Source organism: Erigeron canadensis, chromosome 8 (assembly GCF_010389155.1).
Source record: "Erigeron canadensis isolate Cc75 chromosome 8, C_canadensis_v1, whole genome shotgun sequence".
In the NCBI taxonomy this organism is placed as follows: Eukaryota; Viridiplantae; Streptophyta; class Magnoliopsida; order Asterales; family Asteraceae; genus Erigeron; species Erigeron canadensis.
In genome coordinates this window covers 20,751,397-20,774,063 of record NC_057768.1, presented here as the reverse complement: position 1 = coordinate 20,774,063, position 22,667 = coordinate 20,751,397, and the positions used below count along the sequence as shown (strand labels likewise).

At 33.7% G+C, this 22,667-nt stretch overlaps 2 protein-coding genes across 2 annotated transcripts; one reads left to right on the top strand and one right to left on the bottom strand.

Moving 5' to 3' along the window:
• The first annotated feature begins 5,749 nt into the window (after positions 1–5,749).
• LOC122579788 lies at positions 5,750–10,440 on the top strand. Its single transcript, XM_043752023.1, has 8 exons — positions 5,750–5,987; positions 6,356–6,424; positions 6,652–6,681; positions 7,120–7,152; positions 7,467–7,537; positions 8,070–8,151; positions 9,456–9,548; positions 10,127–10,440. The coding sequence occupies exons 1-8, from the start codon at positions 5,910–5,912 to the stop codon at positions 10,169–10,171; spliced, it is 501 nt and encodes a 166-aa protein (XP_043607958.1). The 5' UTR covers positions 5,750–5,909; the 3' UTR covers positions 10,172–10,440.
• Positions 10,441–14,056: 3,616 nt separating this feature from the next.
• On the bottom strand, positions 14,057–19,049 carry LOC122578932 (probable mitochondrial adenine nucleotide transporter BTL3). The gene is made up of 4 exons (XM_043750983.1): positions 18,328–19,049; positions 16,664–16,967; positions 14,988–15,455; positions 14,057–14,292 (listed from the first exon to the last, which is right to left on the bottom strand). The coding sequence occupies exons 1-4, from the start codon at positions 18,753–18,755 to the stop codon at positions 14,218–14,220; spliced, it is 1,275 nt and encodes a 424-aa protein (XP_043606918.1). The 5' UTR covers positions 18,756–19,049; the 3' UTR covers positions 14,057–14,217.
• Between the last annotated feature and the right edge of the window lie 3,618 nt (positions 19,050–22,667).

Genomic DNA, 22,667 nt, shown 5'->3' with positions numbered 1-22,667 from the left:
CACTAAAATATTTTCATCAAAATATTCATGAATTCACATATCAATATGCTCCAATAGAAGTAAGGATTTAGAAAAGCATTACAGCATAATCAACTCATTTTAAAATCCCCAATTTGTAAATTTTCAAGAACCCTAGCTTGATTTTCAGTAAATAACCCATTTTAAGAAAAACCCTCAATTCTTATCAATTCAAGAACCCTAAATTGAAATTAGGGATAAGTGTCTCAAAATGTAACTAAGTATTGTCGAATGTCTATTGTAGGAACCAACTATAAGTTTTGGATATTGTATGGAATTAACTTTTGTCTAAAACATGAATTTATGACCGACTGATTCATTAGCCGGTAAATTCCACACTCAAACATGTATATCCCAACCCAAAAACATGAAACCCAGATTCTTGAACATAATAAATGATATCCGATAATCTTAGAATTAAATCTAACAGTAAACACAAAACATCATATTCATCAAACTTCCCATAGCATATGTATATATTCCCACCTCAAATTTCGTCCCATCTTAGTGTCAGATTGTTCCATAGATGAATTAAATTGACCAAACTAATCAATTAATCCATCAAAAGAAAAAAAATTAGGAGGCTGCTAGATTCTTCTCCTTCGTTGCGAATCTCGGAGGCTAACCACAGAAACTTTTCGTCGCCGGAAAAAGCTCCAACAACCACCGGTTTTGCTGTTTCTGTCGCCGGAAAAAGCCACCACCACCACCGCATTTTTCAGTTGCAACTTTCAACAGAAAAAGTTTACAGATCTATATATACATAGATATACCTAATCATGTTTTTCGGACGATGAAGTATCACTCGTTTTTTTCCCGGCGATAGTGTATCCTCTTTGTGAACTGGGAGTAGGGGTAGGTCGATGAATGTGAATGAATGATAGATCAGAGTGCAAACAAGAAAAGCCATAACTGTGGTGGTCGTCGATATTTCAGGTAGTGGTGGATATATATGGTTGCTGGGGTGATGATGATATATCTTTTATTTTTGGTCCTGATATGGCAAAAAAATGGGAGATAAATAATGATGGAGGTGGGGATGTGTTTCGTATATGTATTTGTTAGGTATAGAGATGGAGAGATAAGTTTCTATAGGTTTGGCTAATGGTAGATATAGATATACCATAATCTGGGTTTCATGTTTTTGGGTCGGGATATACATGTTTGAGTGTGGAATTTACCGGCTAATGAATGAACCGGTCATAAATTCATGTTTTAGACACTTTTACCAAGTTAATTCCATAAAATATCCAAAACTTATAGTTGGTTCATACAATAGACATTCGGCAATACTTAGTTACATTTTGGGGCACTTATCCCTTGAAATTAATCAAAATGACCCATTTTATCAAAACCTCAATTTAATTACTTGCATTAACCCTAATTTAAACAATCAAATGAATTAGATATACCTTCAAATTGAGGTGAAATCAACTAGAGGATGACATGCAATCACACACTAAATTGTATTCTTCCTTTTTTTTTAATCTTGAACCAAGCAACCCCAAATCAATTGGGTAATAAGAACCCTAATTTACCAATTGAATAACCATCAATTACAACTTGGATGAATAATCAACTAAATAGAATTGGGAATCTCAAATTCTTCCTCTTATTTTTCTTTATAAAAGTAGGTCATCATTCACCTCTCTAAAACCCTTACTTTCAAATTGCTAATAAGATAGAAGATTATTATTCTTGTTAATGCTTGGAGGATTTCTTGATTGAATTAGAAGTTTTGATTGTAAAAAAAATGGAAGTGAGGAGAAACTTTGAGAAGGAGAAGAAGAAAATGGAGATGGAGGGTGAGGGTGAGTCACAAAATAGGAGATGGCTGGCACTCTCCCCCCTTTGCCACATCCCATAATAATTTCGGTGAGTAAAATATCCGCTATCCACTAAAGTTCCAACTAAATTAACTCCATATCTAAAAATAAAATACTAGGAAATTACTTTAATGTCAAAACTACAAAAAGAGGTTAATTTATTTATCTAAATAAAATCTTGGGTGTTACAAATAGTATGAAGTAAGGGTTCATCATGGAGGCAACAACGACAACAATACCTAATCCTTGTGTAAGCGGGATATGAGAGATGTGAGATATAAAAAATCTCGCCTTTACCCAAAGGTAAAAAAATTGTTTTCATATGGCCCTCGACCAAATAGGGAAAGAAAAGATGAGTGTATTAAGTAAGTAACTATAGCTTTCGATTGGGTATCATATGACTATATTGAGAATGACCATAGTTCAAATAGAGCTGGCAATTTCAACACAGATACGATAACACGACACGAAGTTAATAGGTTTCGTATGTGACTTGTTCATGTTCGTGTCGTGAAAATGATACGATCAGATCTCGTGTCTTAAACCTGTTAAGATCCGTTAAAACACAATAATATTTTTTTTAAACGACAAACTATCATTATATATATATATATATATATATATATTAAAAACAAACCTTCTATATGCATGCAAAGAATAGTGCCCAACTTTTTTTTCTCACCTATATCTTTTTCCTTTTTTTTTCTCCACCTATATCTTTTTCCTTTTTTTTTTCCACCTATATCTTTTTCCTTTTTTTTTGTTTTTTAAATGTTGTCTTTACCTATCTATTTTTAAAAATTTTTGGTTTGTAATTTTTTTTTTTTTAGTTTTTTTTGTATTTAAACTTCACATATGTGTCTAGACTGCATCAAGCGGGGATCAAACTTGAGACCTTAAGATCACTAAGTGTTTTCCTTACCACTAGACCACAGAAATGTCGTTATTAATACTAATAATATATAGTTGATATATATATACGGATTCGCGTGCAAATAATAGTAAACTTTAATTTCTTTTTTATTTTCACCATAATACTTTAACTCTTTACACTTTTAACACTAAACTTTTATACCTTTTTATTTTCTTTTATTTTCACAACAAACTTTCTATTCTTTTTAGTTTCACCACAATATTTTAACTCTTTACACTTTTAGCACTAAACTTCTATACTTTTCGATTTTCTTTTATTTTCACCAAAACATTTTTATTCTTTTTGTTTTCACCACAATACTTTAGCATTTTTTACTTTTTAGTACTAAACTTTATACTTTTTAATTTTCTTTCTTTTTATTTTTACCACAACACTTTAACTGTTTACACTTTTAGCACTTAACTTTTATACCTTTTTATTTTCTTTTATTTTCACCACAATTTTTTTTTCTTTTTATATTCACCACAATAGTTTAACTCTTTACACTTTTAGCACTAAACTTTTATAATTTTTGTTTTATTCTTAATCATTTAAATAATACATGTTTTCTTCAAACAATTTGTGGTATGTTAACCTCGATCCATGAATGCACACCTATTTGTAACGCATTATCTCATCGTTATCGAAATGTCGTAACTAATATACTTATTTCTATCAAAAATTTATTTTAATAAATTTGAATAATTTTTTCTATTAAGTTGTAACAAATATAATGTCTCACAGGGCAACGCCTGGTTGACATGTCTCATTTAAACTAATTCCGATTCTCCATTCTCCAACCTTCATGACTCCATTTGAATAGTATTACTCATGGATCTTGACTTCCATTCTCCTTCCTCTCACCCTCGATTTATATATATATATAATGACGATTACAAAATAATAATTTCAAAAGTATGGCCGTCAAGAAATAATACAGATTCATTTCCTTTCATTTCAATAAATATTTAATTGTAAATATTCATATCATTTCAAATTTGTCTTGATTTTTTCTTTGTCCGTTGTAATCATGTAATCAAAATTATGTAGCTTCAAGGCTCTATAAATATCTTCACTTCTCAATTGTAAGCACCTGAAAAATTTCAATACAACAAGTTTGTTTGTTATTTAAATATCATGGCATTAGAAAACTCCTTCTCTTTGACCTAGGTTGCGCGGAGTTGGGTACGGTGATGTGGTGTGGGGACGATACGGGTCTGGAAACGACAAAACTCAATAATACAAGATACGGGTACGGCTAAAATACGACAATAAAAAATAAAAAATAGAATAAAAAGTATATCAAAGAAATTTCGAAATTAATATATTTTAATGTACTATCATTGAGTTTTTTCCCCTTTAGATTAACAATATTATAGCAACTATCAAAAATAATACTTGGTTAAAAAAATGATTAAAATTACTAAAATTTTCAAACAAGATGCACACTAATATAAAATGAGTAAGTTCCTCACTCCATTGACCATTCCTTGAAATTTATTCCAGATCTTTTTTTTTAACGGCATTCCAGATCCATTTACAACTTATAATGCATAATGTATTATATTTGTAGCATTGCCAGTTTAAATGTGATTAGTTACTTATCTAGAAATAGGAATTTTCTATCTTCAAACGAGTAATAGATATGTCAGACTTCTGTATCACCACTGTTTGTTTTTTTTATCCCGATATACAGTCAAACAATACATCTCTTTCACCCACCATACTTCTCTTTGGTTAAAACCATCACACACACACACACTTCGTCATGCACTTCTTCAAATTCAACATGTTATTCTCCTAACTCCAAATTTTTTTTCAGAAAAATAAGAAGAGGCTGCCGTCAACAACTTATTTCTTCTAGGCGATTTCTTGAAACAAAACCCACAATAAATCACCGATGTTGTCTTCATCTCCGGCTATGAAAGATCGTCTGAAATCCGGTGGAAACATTTTGGAAACGTCCCCCCAAAATCTGGAAATGTGGCTAGCCATCCCCGAGGAGTTCCCGAAACGGGTACGAGCACCTAAATGTCGTCCCCGTGCATCATAGTCTCCAACTCTCTTTATCTCAATCCCTTATCTCCATACACTAATTAGTATTTCATATTATATTCCTTACAAAAAAATCATGAAAATAAAAAAACCATATATTGTATTAGACATCCATCCATTCTCAACATCCATTCTCGGTAATGCTTATTCATTTTTTTTAATACATATAAAACTGATCTCTCAACATCCATTCTTCTTTTGTTTTCATTTCAAAACGAAAAGAATAAAATATAAAAAGTCTTATCATATCTTAACAGGTCTTATCGTGTAACATGTTAAATTTCGTTTTCTTGTTCATGTTATAAGAAACTAAAGTGGTTAGTTATCGTGATGTGTTCGTGGCTGACACGATTTGACACCTCTAGTTCAAATCTTGCCAAAAACATTCAGGGAGGAGGTTTTTGTAATGCTATATCTATATACCTATATGTCAATGGGGTTGGTGGTCCATTGGTAAGGTCTTTGACCTTGGGAGTATCCACTTGAGTTCGAGTCTCACTTCTCACATTTGTTGGGGTGGATTAATAAGGAGTTTTTCGAGAGTCCTGGTTTCAAGCATACATATAATTTAGAAGTAGGATAGAATGCCGTTAAAAAAAAATTCACAGATATGACATTTTTTTCGGTTAAAAAATCTAAAAAGGGATAGATCAATTTATATACCAAAACAACACAAAAACAATTCGTTAGTTGTCTTTCAAACAAAACTAAAACAACTCTCTCATTATCCTTTAAATTTTCAGAATTATCAATCTTGTTCAATGAAAAAGAGTTAATCAAGAGTTAAACCACTACAATCGAAGAATTAAACCTTTATATCATCACCTACAACTAGGGAATCGAACCCGAACCAATTTTATCCAAAACAAAAAAATTCGAATATCTGACTTTGAACCCCTATACTTTTTCTTTGAACCCCCTTTACTTACCACCACGACTTTTGAAAACCGCACCAGTTCACTTTCACCCATCATTTGAAGCTGGTTTTACCTTCTCATCATCATCATGAAAGGTTTTTAAATCTCCCGCTCCCCTTTGCCAATTTCTACTTTTCCTCAAAAACACACATTCAACAGAAAGAAAATCTGAAGAAGAAAATGGGGAGTCGAGAAAAGGATCTGAAAAGGTCATTTAAGCTTGCTCTTAACCTCCTTCTCACCACTTTCTCCAAACAGGTTCTTCTTACATCATCATTATTAATTAACTAATACAATCACCCACTATTACAATTGAACTATGATATACACAATTAATTAATAGTTAAAAAAAGAATATGTATGCGGTTATGAAATTTAGGATACTGCCATTAAAATTAGGGTTTGTTTGTTTTTTATGAAATTTGAATGTAAAGGATTTGACACTCACTCTGAATCGATAACCCGATTATACAATTTATTATTTTAACAAAAAATACGTCTTTTATTTTATTTTGATTAGTAAAGTACAATTAGCCAAAAGAAAAAAAGTCAAGTTGTTTGCTGAAGTTCAATTGGAATGCTTATTTCTAATATTTGCTTATGTTTATAATTGTATATTTGAAAAGGATTTCTGCAATGCGTTTCCGAATTTTACTCAGGCAGAACAAGACCGTATGCATCGTCTATATATTCAGGTGCTATTCATGTTGTAATCCTTACAACCTATTTTTTCATATATATTCGAAGTCAACTAGTATAGATACATACATAAAAAAGAAGTTAAAATGAACGTCGAGGCCTCATACCATACACTAATCTTCTTTTTATTTTTTATTTTTTTTATATTTAGGTACTTACCATTATTATTATTCACTCTGACGTTTAGTCAACGACTTATCGTTTTCCCTTTTTCATGACATAGGTTATTGTATCTGTGCATCAGAATATCGAGGTATAAGCTTTCCGTGTGTTATTGTATCTGTGATTGTTGCTTGATTTTTTGTAGAAAGTATGATGCTTTTATATCTGAAATATGATAAAAGGGAGTTGAGAGGGTCGAGAGTACTGTTAGCCCGAAGGTTCTCTTTTTTTCCATGAAGACTCCTGTCTGAGTCAAAACCGTGTTGTATCGTATTGAACCGAGTCAAAACCTTGTCTGAGACACAAACCGAGACGTTACTTTTTTTTGAGTTGTGATACGAGACGTATCGTGTATCGTACGATACTGACAAGTATGATAAAGAGTTCATGAATATATTGATTACATAATTTATCACGGGCCTGATAGGAATTAACTATAGTTACAGATATGATATACAGAACTGCAGAACCATGACTGTAGAACATGGGTACTTGTTCAAATTCTAATGCCTTGAACTGCATTTTACAGGATGAGTTTGAACGTTTGTGCGAGGAGACTAAGGTATTTTTTTTCTGATTTTATCTTTCTGCAATGAAAAGCTGAAATTTTATGAATATTTAGTGCTAATTCACTAAAGCCTATATACTTCTGATTACAATAATAGGCTAGATAACAGGTGCATTGTCTTTGATAATTTTTGAAAGTAAGGGCAAGGTTGTGACTTCAAAAAGAAATGCTAGATATGACTTGCCTCACTGATGTATATGAAGACGTCTAGTCATATGAGTTTTTTTCTTAGTAGATTTTGAAATTTCATTTTCGATTGGGAGGATTAGAAGACTACACTTGTGATATGTTCTAATATTTGGTTGCAGCTGGGAAGTGTTCTTGAAACCGTAGAAGAACTTGTTGAAGAACAAACCCTGGATCCTCTACATCCTGAAAAGTAAGCATCTGCCACGTCCTTGTACTAGCTCTTGTATAATAGTTAATGTAATAAATGTTGCTTAAATTAAAATAATTAAGAACTCAAGTGTTATAAAAAGAATGATAATTTCAATGCGTTACTTGAGCATATGTGAGAAATGATAGTTTTTGTTAAAAAGGAAGGAAAGTCCAAGTCTCACAGTGCTAATGTCCATGCACTGATGCATTCATGCTGTTTACATAAACTGATCCCCATCGTTATTTGACTTGTACCCATTGTCATATTTTAATCAGAGACATATTAACATACTATTAACTTGACTTGAAGAGTATAGTAAATGTTCATTCAGTGATATCCAAGAACAGTAAACATCCCCTTTCTATAGTTAACATGTTTAATACTTTCTATCATTATGTGAAATGAATCAGAGGCTGGTAATTCATAACATAATTATGTATGTCATATAATAAAGATATGTATATTTTGCTCTATAGACTCGAGCAGAATCCATATGAGAGATCAGAGATGATGTATACTGTATGTTTTGCAGGACAAACGTTAAAGATGTTGCACAAGCTTTGTCCACATCGAAAAAGAATGAGATTAAAAACCTTACAGCTATCCTGGAAAAGGTGTGTGGCTGTTTAACTTTATCTTGTTAGAAATATATAATTAACCTGTAATATTAATTACTTTTTCTTATTGCTTTCTTGGTTTACCTGTTTTTTCATATCAGGAAGTCAGGAACATGATTTATTAATTTCTTTTCTGCTGGTATATTATTTATAATGAACTTTGGAGATAGAGTTTGTTCAAGTTTTATTTATTTGGAGAGCTCTTTAAATATCTAAGATGTAAACAATTTTATTAGAAGGGAGAAGCATCTGCATTGGGCCTAGTCGTACGTTTCAGCATAGATAAACACATTATAAACTTGGCTCTAAAAGGGGTGCCTAGTGTATATGTCATGTATAAGTATTCTAAACATGGTTATAAAAAGGCATATTTTGGTGCCAGGCGATGGCAAGAGAACATACGATATCCAACGTTTAATCGGCACCTTGGAGTGACCAACACTCAAGGGTTTTTCTTCGTCTCATGTATTCTGTAATTTTAGCTGTACCTGTAACTGGGTTTTTATTAGGTTTCTTTTTAAGCCTGTTTTATGTGAATATTACTAAGAAAGGTGCCTTTGGTTAACCTATCATGCAACCTTACATTAATCAAACAGTGGCTACAAGTATGTCCCATTGTTTTCCCAGTCCCAAGTCCCAACCATCTCATCAGTCATCTCTATTTTATCCTAAAATGCATAATAGAGATGTATGTTTGATTTCTTGTTTACCTTACTTTGATGGTTGCTTATTTTTAGCTGCTTTGTTTCTTTTGAAATTGTGTCGAATAGCTAACTAAGATACTATCACACTAGTCAGTACAATTTTTGAACAACTTTTAGCAAGTAAAGTATCTTTATGTATTTTTGTTATGTAGTAGTGATTTATAAGTATTCATAAGCATTTGCTTATTAGAAAAGTGATATGTAGAAGTGATACAAGTATTCGGTGAAAACAGGTGTCAAATATATGTGAGGCATGCACCTTGAGTTAGCTTTCCGACCCTTATCGCCTCGGAGTGTCTATAGCCTTCTAATAACGAAGACTATTACATGTATATTGGTATATCTTTGATTTAGACGATTTTGGTCCTTTATCAGGGCCAGATAAGCTTAATTGCTTTCTATCCAAACCTAATGTTTTTATGGTATAAGAACTCATACAACCATCTTGAATTATTGCAAATTTTGTCTAAACTGTTAGCATATTCACACAAATTTCGAATTTGAAACATATACTTTGGAGCGGAGTATGTAAAGCCTTTATACAAGTGGTTTATGCTTAACCATGATGTGTTTTTGAATGTGAAATCGTATTTGTAGTCAGAAGAACAGAAGAAAGTCTTGAGAAATCGTGTTGAACATTTACGAAAGGAAATACAAGGTCTTTCTAGTGCATCAAATACTCTTGGGAAGGTACCATTTTTCTGTTGTTTTTCTGTTGTAAGTACCAAGTTAGTTAAACGTTGATTAAGATACAATTGAGGTGGCAAGATGGGCGGGTCAGGTGGGTTTGGTAATGAGTGGTGATATTTGCACCACAAAAATTGATAGATTTACCACAATGGTGTATTGAACACTTATACAGTATGCTATATAATTTGTACTATGTGGTAAATTTATCGATCTTTGTGGTATTAACATCACTACCCTTTGGTAATAGGTCAGAATGAAGTGGATTGGGCTGACTGGGAAACATTTGTTGGGCATTTTATATGAACACGTAATGTGATAATTATGATTACCAAGAACAATACCATTGATATAATAATCTAAATCTATTGGTAAAAGAAATTTCGTTTGTATGCATTAGAAAGACTTTGGGCAACTTTCAACCCATTTGACTTGTGCCCCTACTAGTAAATTTTGAGCTGTTTGACATAAAACACTTCCCTAATCAACCCATCCATCAGTAAACGGTTTAGAATTATCACCCCTAAGATTACATGGCTAGTCATATAAATATGAAGTAATTTCTTTCTGGTTAATTCTAGGCTAAGACAGGAGTGTTGAAGACTGTCACAAGCAACCAGGCTTAAACACCAGGTTTCTCCTCGCGTGAAAAGAAATGGCAAATATTCCTGTTTTGAACTCAAAGTGAGTGTAAGTTTAGCTGATTAGTGTGCCAAACAATACATGGATTTTGTCACCACCATCTTAGTGACATCCTACTGATTTTTGTAATTCTATTTCTTATAAAGCGACACGAATTAGTATCTCAACAGCCATCCTCCCATGTTGGTTTTCATTAGTGTCCTGGACGATTCCTATCTTATTGATTGTTGGATGTGTTTTTCTGTTTGCTTCATACCTTTTGTCATGGATTCCATGGGTTCTTTTAGACCTAGATAATCTCATTAACTATAAACCTGAAAATGAAAACCTTGATAATTCACTTATTTGTTAGTGATAAATAATTTAGGCTTTGACTAGTAAAAATGTCTATTGTCACTTGGGTTTGTTATTTTCGCTATGAGGGATTTCAAACTGATAGATTCGATTTTCTTTTTATAAATTGAAAGTAGTAGTTTAAGATAGTTGAATAGCTCAATACTCATTTATACAATATTTGATCATTTCCTTGATTTTCAAGTTTCCTAGTACAAGACATTAAAATCTTAGCCTTTCCATGTACCACTATCTATAATACAAGTAAGTCACTGGATGAAAGTTAAGTGAGAGGTTCCCCCTGACGGTGTGGTAACACTGCTGCTGACGGTGAGGGGAGGAGTGAGGGGAGGGTGAGAAAACGGGAGAAAAGTTTGGGGTAGATAATCATGTTCTTTAATCAATAATAATAAATTAATAATATAAGGATGTTCTAACCAATAAACTCAGTATTATTTACTAGTAAAAGAGCTTAAAGTTTGAGGAGATACCTGCCTTACAATTAAGAGGTTTTGGGTTTAAAACTTTTGGAAATACATAGGAAGTCATTCTATGAAGGCTTGGCTTGGGTATACCTAGGTTTAAGTTTGAGGAGGCAGGGTTTACCCCTATTGATCGTCGTGCCTTCGGACGGATTAGTAGGGGGTTTTCCCCCATCGGGTATTTGAAATAGGCATTTCTACTTCGAGGAAGCTCTCTAACGCGGACCCGGTTAAGACAACGTATGTTAGACCTCCCGCTGTCGAATCGGGACACGAAATTCTCAAGCGAAATTCACCTTTAAAAAAAAAAAAAAGTTTAACACTGGAAGCACATGGAGGGACTGAAATTGGCCAAGTTTCAATTATTCATATATATATAATAACATTTAATCATTTTCTTCTTCAATTTCCAAGTACAAGGAAATTCTTATTTTAACTTTCCATGTTAATAGTGTAACTGTATAACTAAGTCAATAATCAAATTGTTAACAAATAAAAATAGAACTATTATTCGAAGAGCCACCATAAAGAAGTTACTATATTACACACACTATCTCTAACCATACTACCATAGTGCTGGTGGTTGGCTAAATGGCGAAGCTAGCAGCTAGCTGTTGCCATCCTAAGCGGGCTGTCTTGACTAATGTATAGTGTTTATTTTTGTAAGTTAACATTTTAGTTTAAACTTGAATTTTAAAATTCTAAAAATCATTGATCGTTGTGCATTGCACGTGTAAAGTTCTAATTATTATGTTATATAATAAAATCACGAACATCTTTGATCTTCAGAGTATTTCTTATGTTTGGGACTTGGGAGATTAAATGAATTTAGAATGTATCATATTCATTTCACTGAAACTCTCCTACTTGGTCTATATATGAGCCTATCGTGAAATAAAAATCATGTTTTACGATCCTAAGAACTGGCTTAATGTTTGATTTCGCAACTGGGTCATAAATGAACCAAATTACCCGTGAGCAAATAGCTTCAATCGTTAAAAGCTTGACTTAAACTGAGTTCTAACCCTGAATTTGTTGACATTTACGTAAAAATAAACAATATTCAGGTTACTATTAATTGAAATTGATACTAACGTTTGGGTGATAATTTAAGCTAACTAATTAGAACGAATTGCATTTTTGGTCCCTGTGTTATCACACCTTTTGCAAGTTTGATACAAAAATATGAAAAGTCGCGAAACGTATCCCTATCATATCACATATGTTGCAATTTTGGTCCAAAAGTAACGTGCCGTTAGAATTCAGCCATTAATGCCTCCATGTGCTTGTCACATGGAGGGTAGTTTCGTCCATTTATTGCTCATCGGGCCATTTTTTGCAAATAAAAAAACAAAAAAATAAAAAAAAACAAAAACTAATTTTATATATATCTGCATCTAATTAAATTTAACAATTAAACACAAAAGCTAATACCCATCTAGCTGTGTGTTTAAATTTTTTTTCTGGTTATCAATGATCAAATCAGACCCCACCCCACCTTAGACGCTTCCATGGCCACCTCTGGTCGGCCGGAAGCCCCTCTATGCACGGTGGAAGGTGACGGCGCTGTGGTGGTGCTAGGGTTTTCTCGGTTGAAAGCAAAAACGGGTTTAACCCCCCCCCCCCCCCCCCAAAAAAAATCTTTTTTCTGGACATTGATAGTCACATCAGCCATCACCCCACTCTTAATCGGGCCAATAGCCACCTCTGGACGGCCGACGGCCACCACAAGTGCGGCGGTTTGCGGCGATTTAGTGGTGGCTTTAGGGGTTTCCATCAAATTCAATGGCGGATGTGAATGAGTTTCATTAGGGATTGAATTAGCACTACTAGTATATGATATGAGGTTGTATTTTGATTGATTAATCGATGAAAAAAGAACAGGAACGAAGTTCGATTGGGAAGTTTCATCAATAAGGTTTAAAGTTGATTTGTTCTTCACCTTTTTTGAGCTTTTTCCACGATCAACAGGGGACTTTCTAGGCATGGTTAATATTATTGGATTATTTTTTTAAGATTTGATTTTTAGATTTTTAGAGTTTGGATGATTTTGTGAGTTATTGATGATAAATATAACTGTGAATGATGTTTTTGAGTTAATCTAATGGTATTTGTTGATGATGATCATAGACTTATAGATATACTCGTATACAAAATATTTTTTTTTTTTTTTTTTTTTTTTTGCAGAAATGGTCCTATGAGCAATAAATGGATGAAACTACCTCTCATGTGACAAGCACATGGGGGCATTAACGGCTGAATTCTAACGGCACGTTATTTTTGGACCAAAATTGCAACAGGTCTGATATGACAGGGATACATTTCGCGACTTTTCACATTTTTGTATCAAACTTGCAAAAGGTATGATAACACAGGGGCCAAAAATGCAATTTGTTCAACTAATTATCTATACTTCTATACTATCTATATCTATATCTATATTTATATCTATATCTATATCTATACTATCTTATAAAGCATTTTGCCATTTTTGAAAATCTCAATTCCCAAAATACCCCTATTCTTTATTAACTAATTTAAACATCTCTACCTAATATACCTTTAATAACCTTAAATTTCAACCACTCATTTTCTTCTCTCCTCAAATCTCAACCACTCATTTTTTTTTCTCTCCTCCATAAATCATTTTATTCCTCTAATTCATTCAAAATTTTTTATCCCAAAAACCGTATATCGATCAATTATAAAAATTGTATGTGTTTTTAAAATTTCATGCCCTTTCATTACAGATGTCATTCGATATACTTTGACGAATTTTTAAATGCGAGGGCAGAGCCCGTATGGATAAAGCATTTGGCTATCACACTCTATGACTTATCACCTCCTATGACCTATCACCCCTACCATCTCACTGTTGCAATGCACGGACACTTTCCCACGTAGTAAATAAATGATCTTGTAACATTAGTTACAAAAATCAAACCAGAAGGTAAGCCAAATTTCATTGCAAAATATGAAAGAAATTATTTCTCAAGACAAGAAAACCAAGAGCGCTATCTTTACGACATGAAATGAACGCAACAACAAAGGGTATCACGACTAACATGTTTACTAGCTATTCCGATATTTTTGCTCAAATTTGTAAAGTTTCATACAAAAGTTTCTATGATCATGGACACTGACACGTTAGTATTCCTAGCGAAAAGTTCTTTACGGGTGCAAAACTATTTTAAAGTTGGAGAACCAGGTGTGCCTTATTCCGGTTCAACTTTAAGAACTATCTTCATGAGCTCATAAACAAAGTAACTTATTGCAGCCGATGGTAGCACCTGAGTAAGCAGAACATGAGAAACATCAAAAACTAATGTCACAAATATATAAACTAATCTACAATAAGCAGCTGCCACTGTTCTTTACATGTTCATAAATAGAAAAAACTCTAATCTACAATAATCTTTTTGTATCCTCTATGACCATCCCCTTTTTGTAGTTTTTTATATTGACCAGTTTTGAGGTATACCCAACTCAGCCCATTCATAAGCGAATGCGTCTAAATTGCCATATCTAGTCATATTCATAAAGCTTTGAGTCAACGAGCAATCTCACTGTGGGGAATGACTAGGTTAGAGGAGGTAATCTTCAACTCAGATACATACAAATGGGTCAATTTGAATACTGTTTTCCCCCTAATTGAGCAGGTCAAACAGGTCGAAAGTTTTCTTAGAAGTTAGTATTCTAATGCTTCATTAAAAAATGTTCAGATTATTGTCCTAATAATAAGATTTTCTAATCAAATGTAGTAAATTAGCTATTCAAAATTCCAACAGATAAGAAAAGCTGCAGGTCAGCCCAACTTAACCAAACCTCTATAAAAGGCCTATAGTCACAAGTGACTATTATATGTTATTGTTGTATGTTGTGAAGGACTACATGGATCTCTATATATAAAGCAATAGGTTACACATGGGTACCCTTTATATCTAAACTATTTACAGTAGTGAATGTAGTCTAATAAAGGCCATACCTGTAATAAACTTGGAGTCAATCCTGCATACAGAGCAGGGACGCCACCTTGCTCAACTATCTTCAAAAAAGTCGCCCCTGCACTCATTTTTGTGGCACGAACTTGCATTTGAAGTTGTCTTCTAACAACTTCAAACGGGTATGTAGCAGCTTCAGCACAACATCCTGCAATCGCCCCATATATTAGTGTTCTAACGGTACCCAGTTCCATTTGCTCAAAAGCATTTAGTTCCTGCTCAGCATCCTTCATATGTTGAAGTCTCTTTATTCCTCCGGCTGAATGCAGATAATTTGACTTTAATATATCATAAACTCCATAAAATACTGCCCCTGAAGGTGCCATGCTTATTATTGAAGGTAGTAAGCCTTTGTATAATGAAAAAAATCCCTCAGTTTGGATCATGTGGCGAAAAGCACCAATAACACCTCCCAAGGCTTCTCCACCAGGTGCCACCATTTTTGTTCTAATCTGTGACATCGATAGCATGCTACAATCAAATATTTTTATCGCATATTATTAATACTACACTTAAAGGATCACAACAATACAATTTGAACATGAAGGGAGACAAAGAAAAAGTGGATCAGAACTTCAGAAGTATAGTTGCAAGAATTCAAAGTGAAGAAATATATTAAGTACTTGACACTAAAGGTGGCATAATAAGTATGACAAACTGGTTGGTAACAGACCCGCTTCGTATTGGTTGACAGGGTGTCAGCCTGTCAGGTAGAATCGAAACAATATTATTCCAATTCTTGAATTTGAACTTAAAATTAAGTAGTGAGACATATATGAGTCCAAAAACTTTAGGAATTGAATAATACTCAAGGATATTGATTACAAAAGTGTAGCCTTGAATTACATTTTGGGCAACAAAAGACTTCTAGCCTAGCGGTACGTGAGTTGCCCACCAACCAAAAGGTTGTGGGTTCAAGTCTCGTTAGGGACAATGAGTGAAATACTATGTCAACGGGTTGATATTTTTCTAAAAATAGTATAAATATTTTTTACACTTTGGGCAACTTTCAACCCATTGGATCTACTCAACCCATTTGACCCGTTTCCTTTCAATCCAATTAGCTATTTAAGCATTACCTTTCCAACCTATTATATATAGTATAACTAAATTGACCCATTAATAACTTAATGGGTCAAAACTACAATCTCAACTTAATACTAAATTGAGCATTACAAAGGGAAAAGAACATGCAGACTTAATGGGTCAAAACTACAACTTCAACTTAATACTGAAATGAGCATTACAAAGGGAAAAGAACATGTAGACTTAACTTTCTAGTAATTCTAATGTACTTGCAAACTATTCTTAAAAGTTCCCTTACGGTCACTAGATCGGGATAGAGGTGGTAAAATGGGCCGGTTGGACAATTAATACATTAAAACATGATTACAAACTATACTGTTACAATGACGAATATATATATATACATACATATATTGATGTTAATAAAAAATAACATATATGCATGTAGGAAGCTGTATGCATATAAATTAGACTTAGGGACTTATTTCCTCTTTAGGTATTTTATTTATTTATCTATATACTTGTTAGACACAAGACAACCTGAATTGACCCATTCAATGTATAAATGGGTTGAAATTGCCACTTCTAGCAACAAAGCATGAAACATAAACACATAAAGTAAAGTGCTACATACAGTGTCCATGGGTATGCAGAGTATAGTAGCCGTAATTCCGGCAGCAGCACCAGCAATAAATCTTTCATAGTTAGTAGTTTCCTTGTTTCCAGTTAGCTTCAGCAATTCACTTCTGTATTTATCATAAGCATAGAAATTGATGGCCTTAAATGGGGCCGTTCTAAGAATATTCACAAAATTTCCTTTCCAAAATCCTTTAATCCCTTGAGAGGCCGCAATCGATTGGATAAGGTCAACAAGATGTTTCTGTTCCCCACGAACCATATATTCCAGCTTCAGTCTCTCAAGTGGCGCAACAAAAGTTCTGATACAATAAACATATATATAGGGAAGACATACATTAAACCAAAAATAAGGTGTGGGGACAATTACATATGTCAGATGTGTAATTCATGATTTTCTAATTTATTTTAGAACCACTACTAATAAGTATCAAATTACACTGAAAAATCTGTTCACACTGTTTTTGCTCATGCAGCACACTTTCTTAAGTTTCTCTACTTCCATTGTACAAAAAGTCAAAAATCCTTTATACAAATGCAGAATTACTATTCTATGCTTTCTTGTAGCTTGAAAATACAACTACCAAGCTCGATTTCATATGTTATAAGCCAAAATTGAAGTGTTTGCACATTTATCAGGATATCTATGAAATTCTTGCACTCTGATAATGCAAAAAGCATTAAGCTACAATTCATTCAAAGAGCTCAAAGTTCCTGAAACCAAATCCTACAAATAAATAGATAAAACAACTCAATCTCCTGGATGCGACAGAAACACTTTTGATCAAGGATCATCTTCCTTATCACATTTTGGGGGATGCGGTGTTAACTACAAATAATTAATCAAGTCGATGCTCTCAAGTCTCACCAGTCCTAGATGAGAAAAATGCCTTTTTACAGCTCTACCCTCATGTGTACGAGACCTATGTCCTATATGTTGCAAACTATGTGGTAGACTGGTAGCTCAATGCTAAGTGCCTCGCATCATCTAGAAAGAGCAAAACCATAACCAAAATGAGATAATGTCGCTACCTCTAAACCCAATGGAAGAAGGGAATATATTGAACTTTTTTATATATCTAAAGTAACAACCTATTTTTCATTTTGTTATTATGAGATAACTTACTCTTTTAAGTCTCACTAAACCATCATAAACAAAAGGAGGTGAACAGCGAAAAATGATACTTACAGAAGAGATTTAAAAATCGCATTACGATACGAGGCTTTTAAAGTTTCCCATGTCCAAATTTATTTGCATGAACCAAATATTTTCTACACGCAAAGTCTATCTTTAAACAATGACTGTCCTGTCTTTTATACATACTAAGCTACTAACAAGCTCAATAATGCATAACTTTGATCGTATCTAACAACATAGCTTTCATAGGAGTGACAACGTGACTTGAAAGCTAAAAGGACAAATTTTGGTTTCTAACTGAGCTACAAACTAGTAGTTGGTGTCCAAGTTTTCGATGAAATATCACTCTACCAAGAAATGAAAAACCTCCTAAACTACAAGCAACTAACGAGGATTCGACAAATTATTCTTTCCAATTTTACTCCCCAACAAATTATAAACATACGCAAATTCAAACTTATCAACAACCATTTCATATAATATACGAACCGAAACACATAAAAAGAGTAAAAAATGCAACAAACCTTGAGACCATAGCAGCAACAGCACCAGCCCAAAGATGCTTAGTAGTATTAAAAGCACCCACTTTCTTTTCCACCAATACATCTTTCTCTTCATTTTCATTCTCTATTTCAAACCCTTGTCCCCCATCACCCCCACCGTCTTTAACCGACAACGTAACCGACAAAAACCCGGCCCCACCGTGTCCCCTACGACCCCTTTTTCGACGCAACGAACACGAAACAAGTCCACCCGATCTACTACTACTACTACTAGTATTGTTATTTTGTATAGAAACAAAACATGATATAGATGATGAAGAAGAAACAAATGTACCTGATTCAAGAAACAATCCACCCTTTACAAAATCTGTAGATGAAGAACCCTCAATTATGTTTTCGGGTTGTTTCGATCCAATTAGATCTTTCATCCATAACTCCAACCCTTTCATCTTTGATTTTTTTATTTTTATAAATTAATTATAAAACAACACAAAAAACAGAGAATTTTTAAAAAGTGGAGATCAGAAAGTGTTGGTTAATGGATGTTTAAATAAATGAATTGAATTGGGACAACATTGGTGTTGTTTACAGCTTAGTTAACAACGTAGTGATTATTATTCCCGTTTTTGTTTTTGGGAATTTTTGTTTTGTGGACATTGTTATTGTTGTTGGTACTTTGGTAGTACTACTATGTTAGGTGTTAGTTTGAGTAGAAGGTGTGCGATCTTTGGTATTGTCGTTACTACTCGACAAACGAACGAGTAAAGATTTTTTTTTAAAAAAAAGACAATGAGTTTTGACATCTGGACATCTTAATAAGATCGAACGGAATTGAACATTACACAGGGCATTACAATAATGGAAATGCCCCGAAACGCCCCCAGAACATCCTTCATTGGTCCCGGGAAGCGTTCCACCATTTTAATATTTGTGTCCCTTTGCATTTGTAACGCGATGCTTCAGTCATTCTTTTTTGTCATTTTGCCTGCGCCTCCTCTTAATTTGTGTGCCATCTTTGCCATTTATAGGAACTTCCTTAAATTGTGTGCCACCTTCTTTTATAAATACGTATATCATCCGTTGGAAAACCATTTACTACAAAACATTTCCTCACACAACATTATTTTTACAAAAATGAATCCTCAAAACAAAGCTTTTATTATGAACGTTGGATCATCATACGACCTTGATTTCAAAGAAACACAACCTGAACATAGCGTTTCTTCGCCTCAAAACATTCCCACAAAACGAAAGCATCAGAAGAAAGAAACCGATACGCCAAAAAAAAAACCAAAATCAAATGCTTTGGAAAAAGGACGAAAGCATGGCTTTGTGTCAAGCTTGGGTTGCTGTATCCGAAGACCCCAATTATGGTATATTTTTGTATATTTACATTTATATACATATTTATAAGGATTTATTTTTTTCTAACTTTTTTTTTTATAGCCTTGTATCATAAACGAAAACTTTTTTGGTCCGGACTTTCAGAAAAATGTCACATTATTATAAATAAACCGTTCAATCAAAGTCTCAAGTCATTGTAGGGGAAGTGGTACAAAATTCGAACTGCTATTTAGCACTGACCGAATTTACAAAGAACTGAGTGGTTCAAATTATCAAACTCATTCGTATGACAATAGTATAGTTGTTCTTGCTGTGAAGGAGTACGAGACAACCGTTAAAGATTTTGTATTCTTTGAAGAATGGCAGTTCTTTAGGGCATCTTTGTAGTGGGATGTAGTGGAAAATTGAGGTTTGAATGGTAGTGATGGTGAGCCAAGTTCTAGTTCAGCGGGTCAACAGGGCGAAGAAGGGTTATCACGTGTGGGGTCGTCTCGTAAGGCCTGTAAGGGCAAGTCTAAGGATGACATAGCATTCGAGATGCTTGAACTTAAGAAAGCGGAACAAGAAACAAATGAATGAATTTCTTGGCTAAGGACTTATCTCATCTCCCACCAAACGAAAGAAATGTTTTGGATCGGAGCAAATCAAACGAAAGATTCGCGCGAAATACGAATTTGATGACGTCTAGTTTTAGCTTTTTTTATTGTTTATTTTTATTAAGTACTTTTATTTTATGTTTTATGTAAGATTTTTTAGTGTGATGTGTTTTTTATTTAATAAAAAGTAGTATGTTTTATTTAGTTTATTTATGAATAATAATTTTTTCAAGAAAAAGAAAAAGAATGCCCCTAGGGGCATTCCTCCACCCCAAGGGAATGAGGGGAATGCCCCTCATGATTAGGCTTAGACACATGTCATGCAAAGAGTGGAGGAGGGACATTCCCATAACCCTCCACTCCTCTTAGTCTAATGTGAAACCATATATGTACTCTTGAGTCTCTAACTCATGACCGGAGATAAACTGGACATGAATTTTTTTATTTTTTATTTTATAATGTGAAATTTTTCAAGAATATCAGGAGGTCTAGCTTACGTTGTCTTAACTCAGCCTGTTCTAGAGAAACCCTTCACCAAATTGATCATGAATTTAAACCATTCGATGACAAACCCGTATCACCCAGAGATCTGAAAGAGAGAACTCACCCAGTCCCACCATAGATGGAAATTAAATACTTGTGACGACCCCCAAATATGCCTAGATAGGGTAGGACTTGCACCCTAATGAACGTTCATTTTGTGATTATTTCCCCTACCATTTAGCCACATTTTAATGTCTAAATGAGTTTATAAATGTGAACTTTTGGTACTTAATGGATTCAATGTTAATGTAGGTTCATGGAAGATGCGAACATGGGTGAATAACATCTATCAACTCAATATGAAAACCAATGGTAGTTACAAGACACAATAAGGCAAAACAAGAGTTAGACGAAGAATATCTGGAGCTACAGGAGCAAGCCGCTAGTCATCCTGATTCCTAACCAGCGCCGCTGGTAGTAGAACAAAAGCACCCAGCACCGCTGGGAGGCCCGAAACCAGAACCGACTTACAGCCTTATAAATAGAAGAATAAACTCTCAAACCCTAAGGAGGACAGATTTTCAGCCACCAGACGCCACAATTCAACCCTAGGTCGAATTTTGCAGCTTCTAAGAGGATTGGAGCTACAAACACCTCTTGATCTTCATTTTCAACCTAGATCTTCATCTTTCTTTAGTATTATTGTTGGTAAACAATGTCTTTTATCTTTTCAGACTTTGTGATTTCTTTAGTATTTGTTTGGATTGATGTGATCATGTAGACTTTTATTTATCTTGTTTATTTATTAGATCTGTTGGAGTGTGATTACTATTTGTCGTAGATCCATGGTTAATGAGTTCTTCATATTGTTCTTGGTTCTATATCTTGATATATTAGTTTAACTTAGATGATCGATCTATAATCATTCACTAGGACTAATATATTTGGGATGGAAAACACTAATCGCTCTATAATTAGTTGTAAAAGGTGATTCAGTTCTAGCAGACGGATCTAGAACCATAACAATTAGAATAGTGACATTGAAACGTGCACTATGACCACCGGAGAGAATTAATACATAGTCATGAGTTAAGAGCTGAGTATAGTTAAAGATGAATAAGTAACACAAACTTAGATAATAATGCTTAAACAGTGAATCTAGCAAGAATCTGTTTAAAGGGTAGTGTGAGTCTAGCGACATCACTACTACATTGGCGAAGTGAATCTAGGGAGAATCTGAACCGTGAATAAGTTTTCCAACAGACTAGCAATAGATATGATAATAATTGTTATATTACAAGTGATCGGAGATACCAAACAAGTATTTGTTTTAAACTACTGTTTCTGCTTTCAATTCTTAGTTGCTAGACTAAAAGAGACTTCTTGCTAGACCAAGTAGTTGCGGCCTTTTATTTACTTTTATTGTTTTTAGTAGTTTAAATAGGAAATTGTGACAACCCACAACCGCTAGAATTACACACATTATTAGACTAGGTAGTGCAAGCGTCCCTACGAACGATCTTGTATTTATCACATACTATATTGCACCTGACCGGGTCCACTGCCCGTAAGTGTGTTGTTAGTTTGAGTTAATTACTTGTACAACTCTTTTTATAATCTAGAAGATTAAAACTGGTGTTTTATTTCATTTTAAAAATAATTTTTGTTTTTCTTAAAAATAACACACATCAAACCCCTAGCATCTTGTGAGGAAAGGACATATTTACCACTAGACCATTTGAAAATGGTTAAGACTTCAGCCAGTACGTTGATCTAGCCGTCACTATTCTTCGAAACGTTGTTAATAACTCCCTCTTAACTACACATTTTTTTTATTTCATTTCTCAATTTTATATAGACGTTATACACACCGAGTATTTATATCAACTACTTTTTTTAATTAAACACAATAATTTAAAAATAACATAATTATGATAT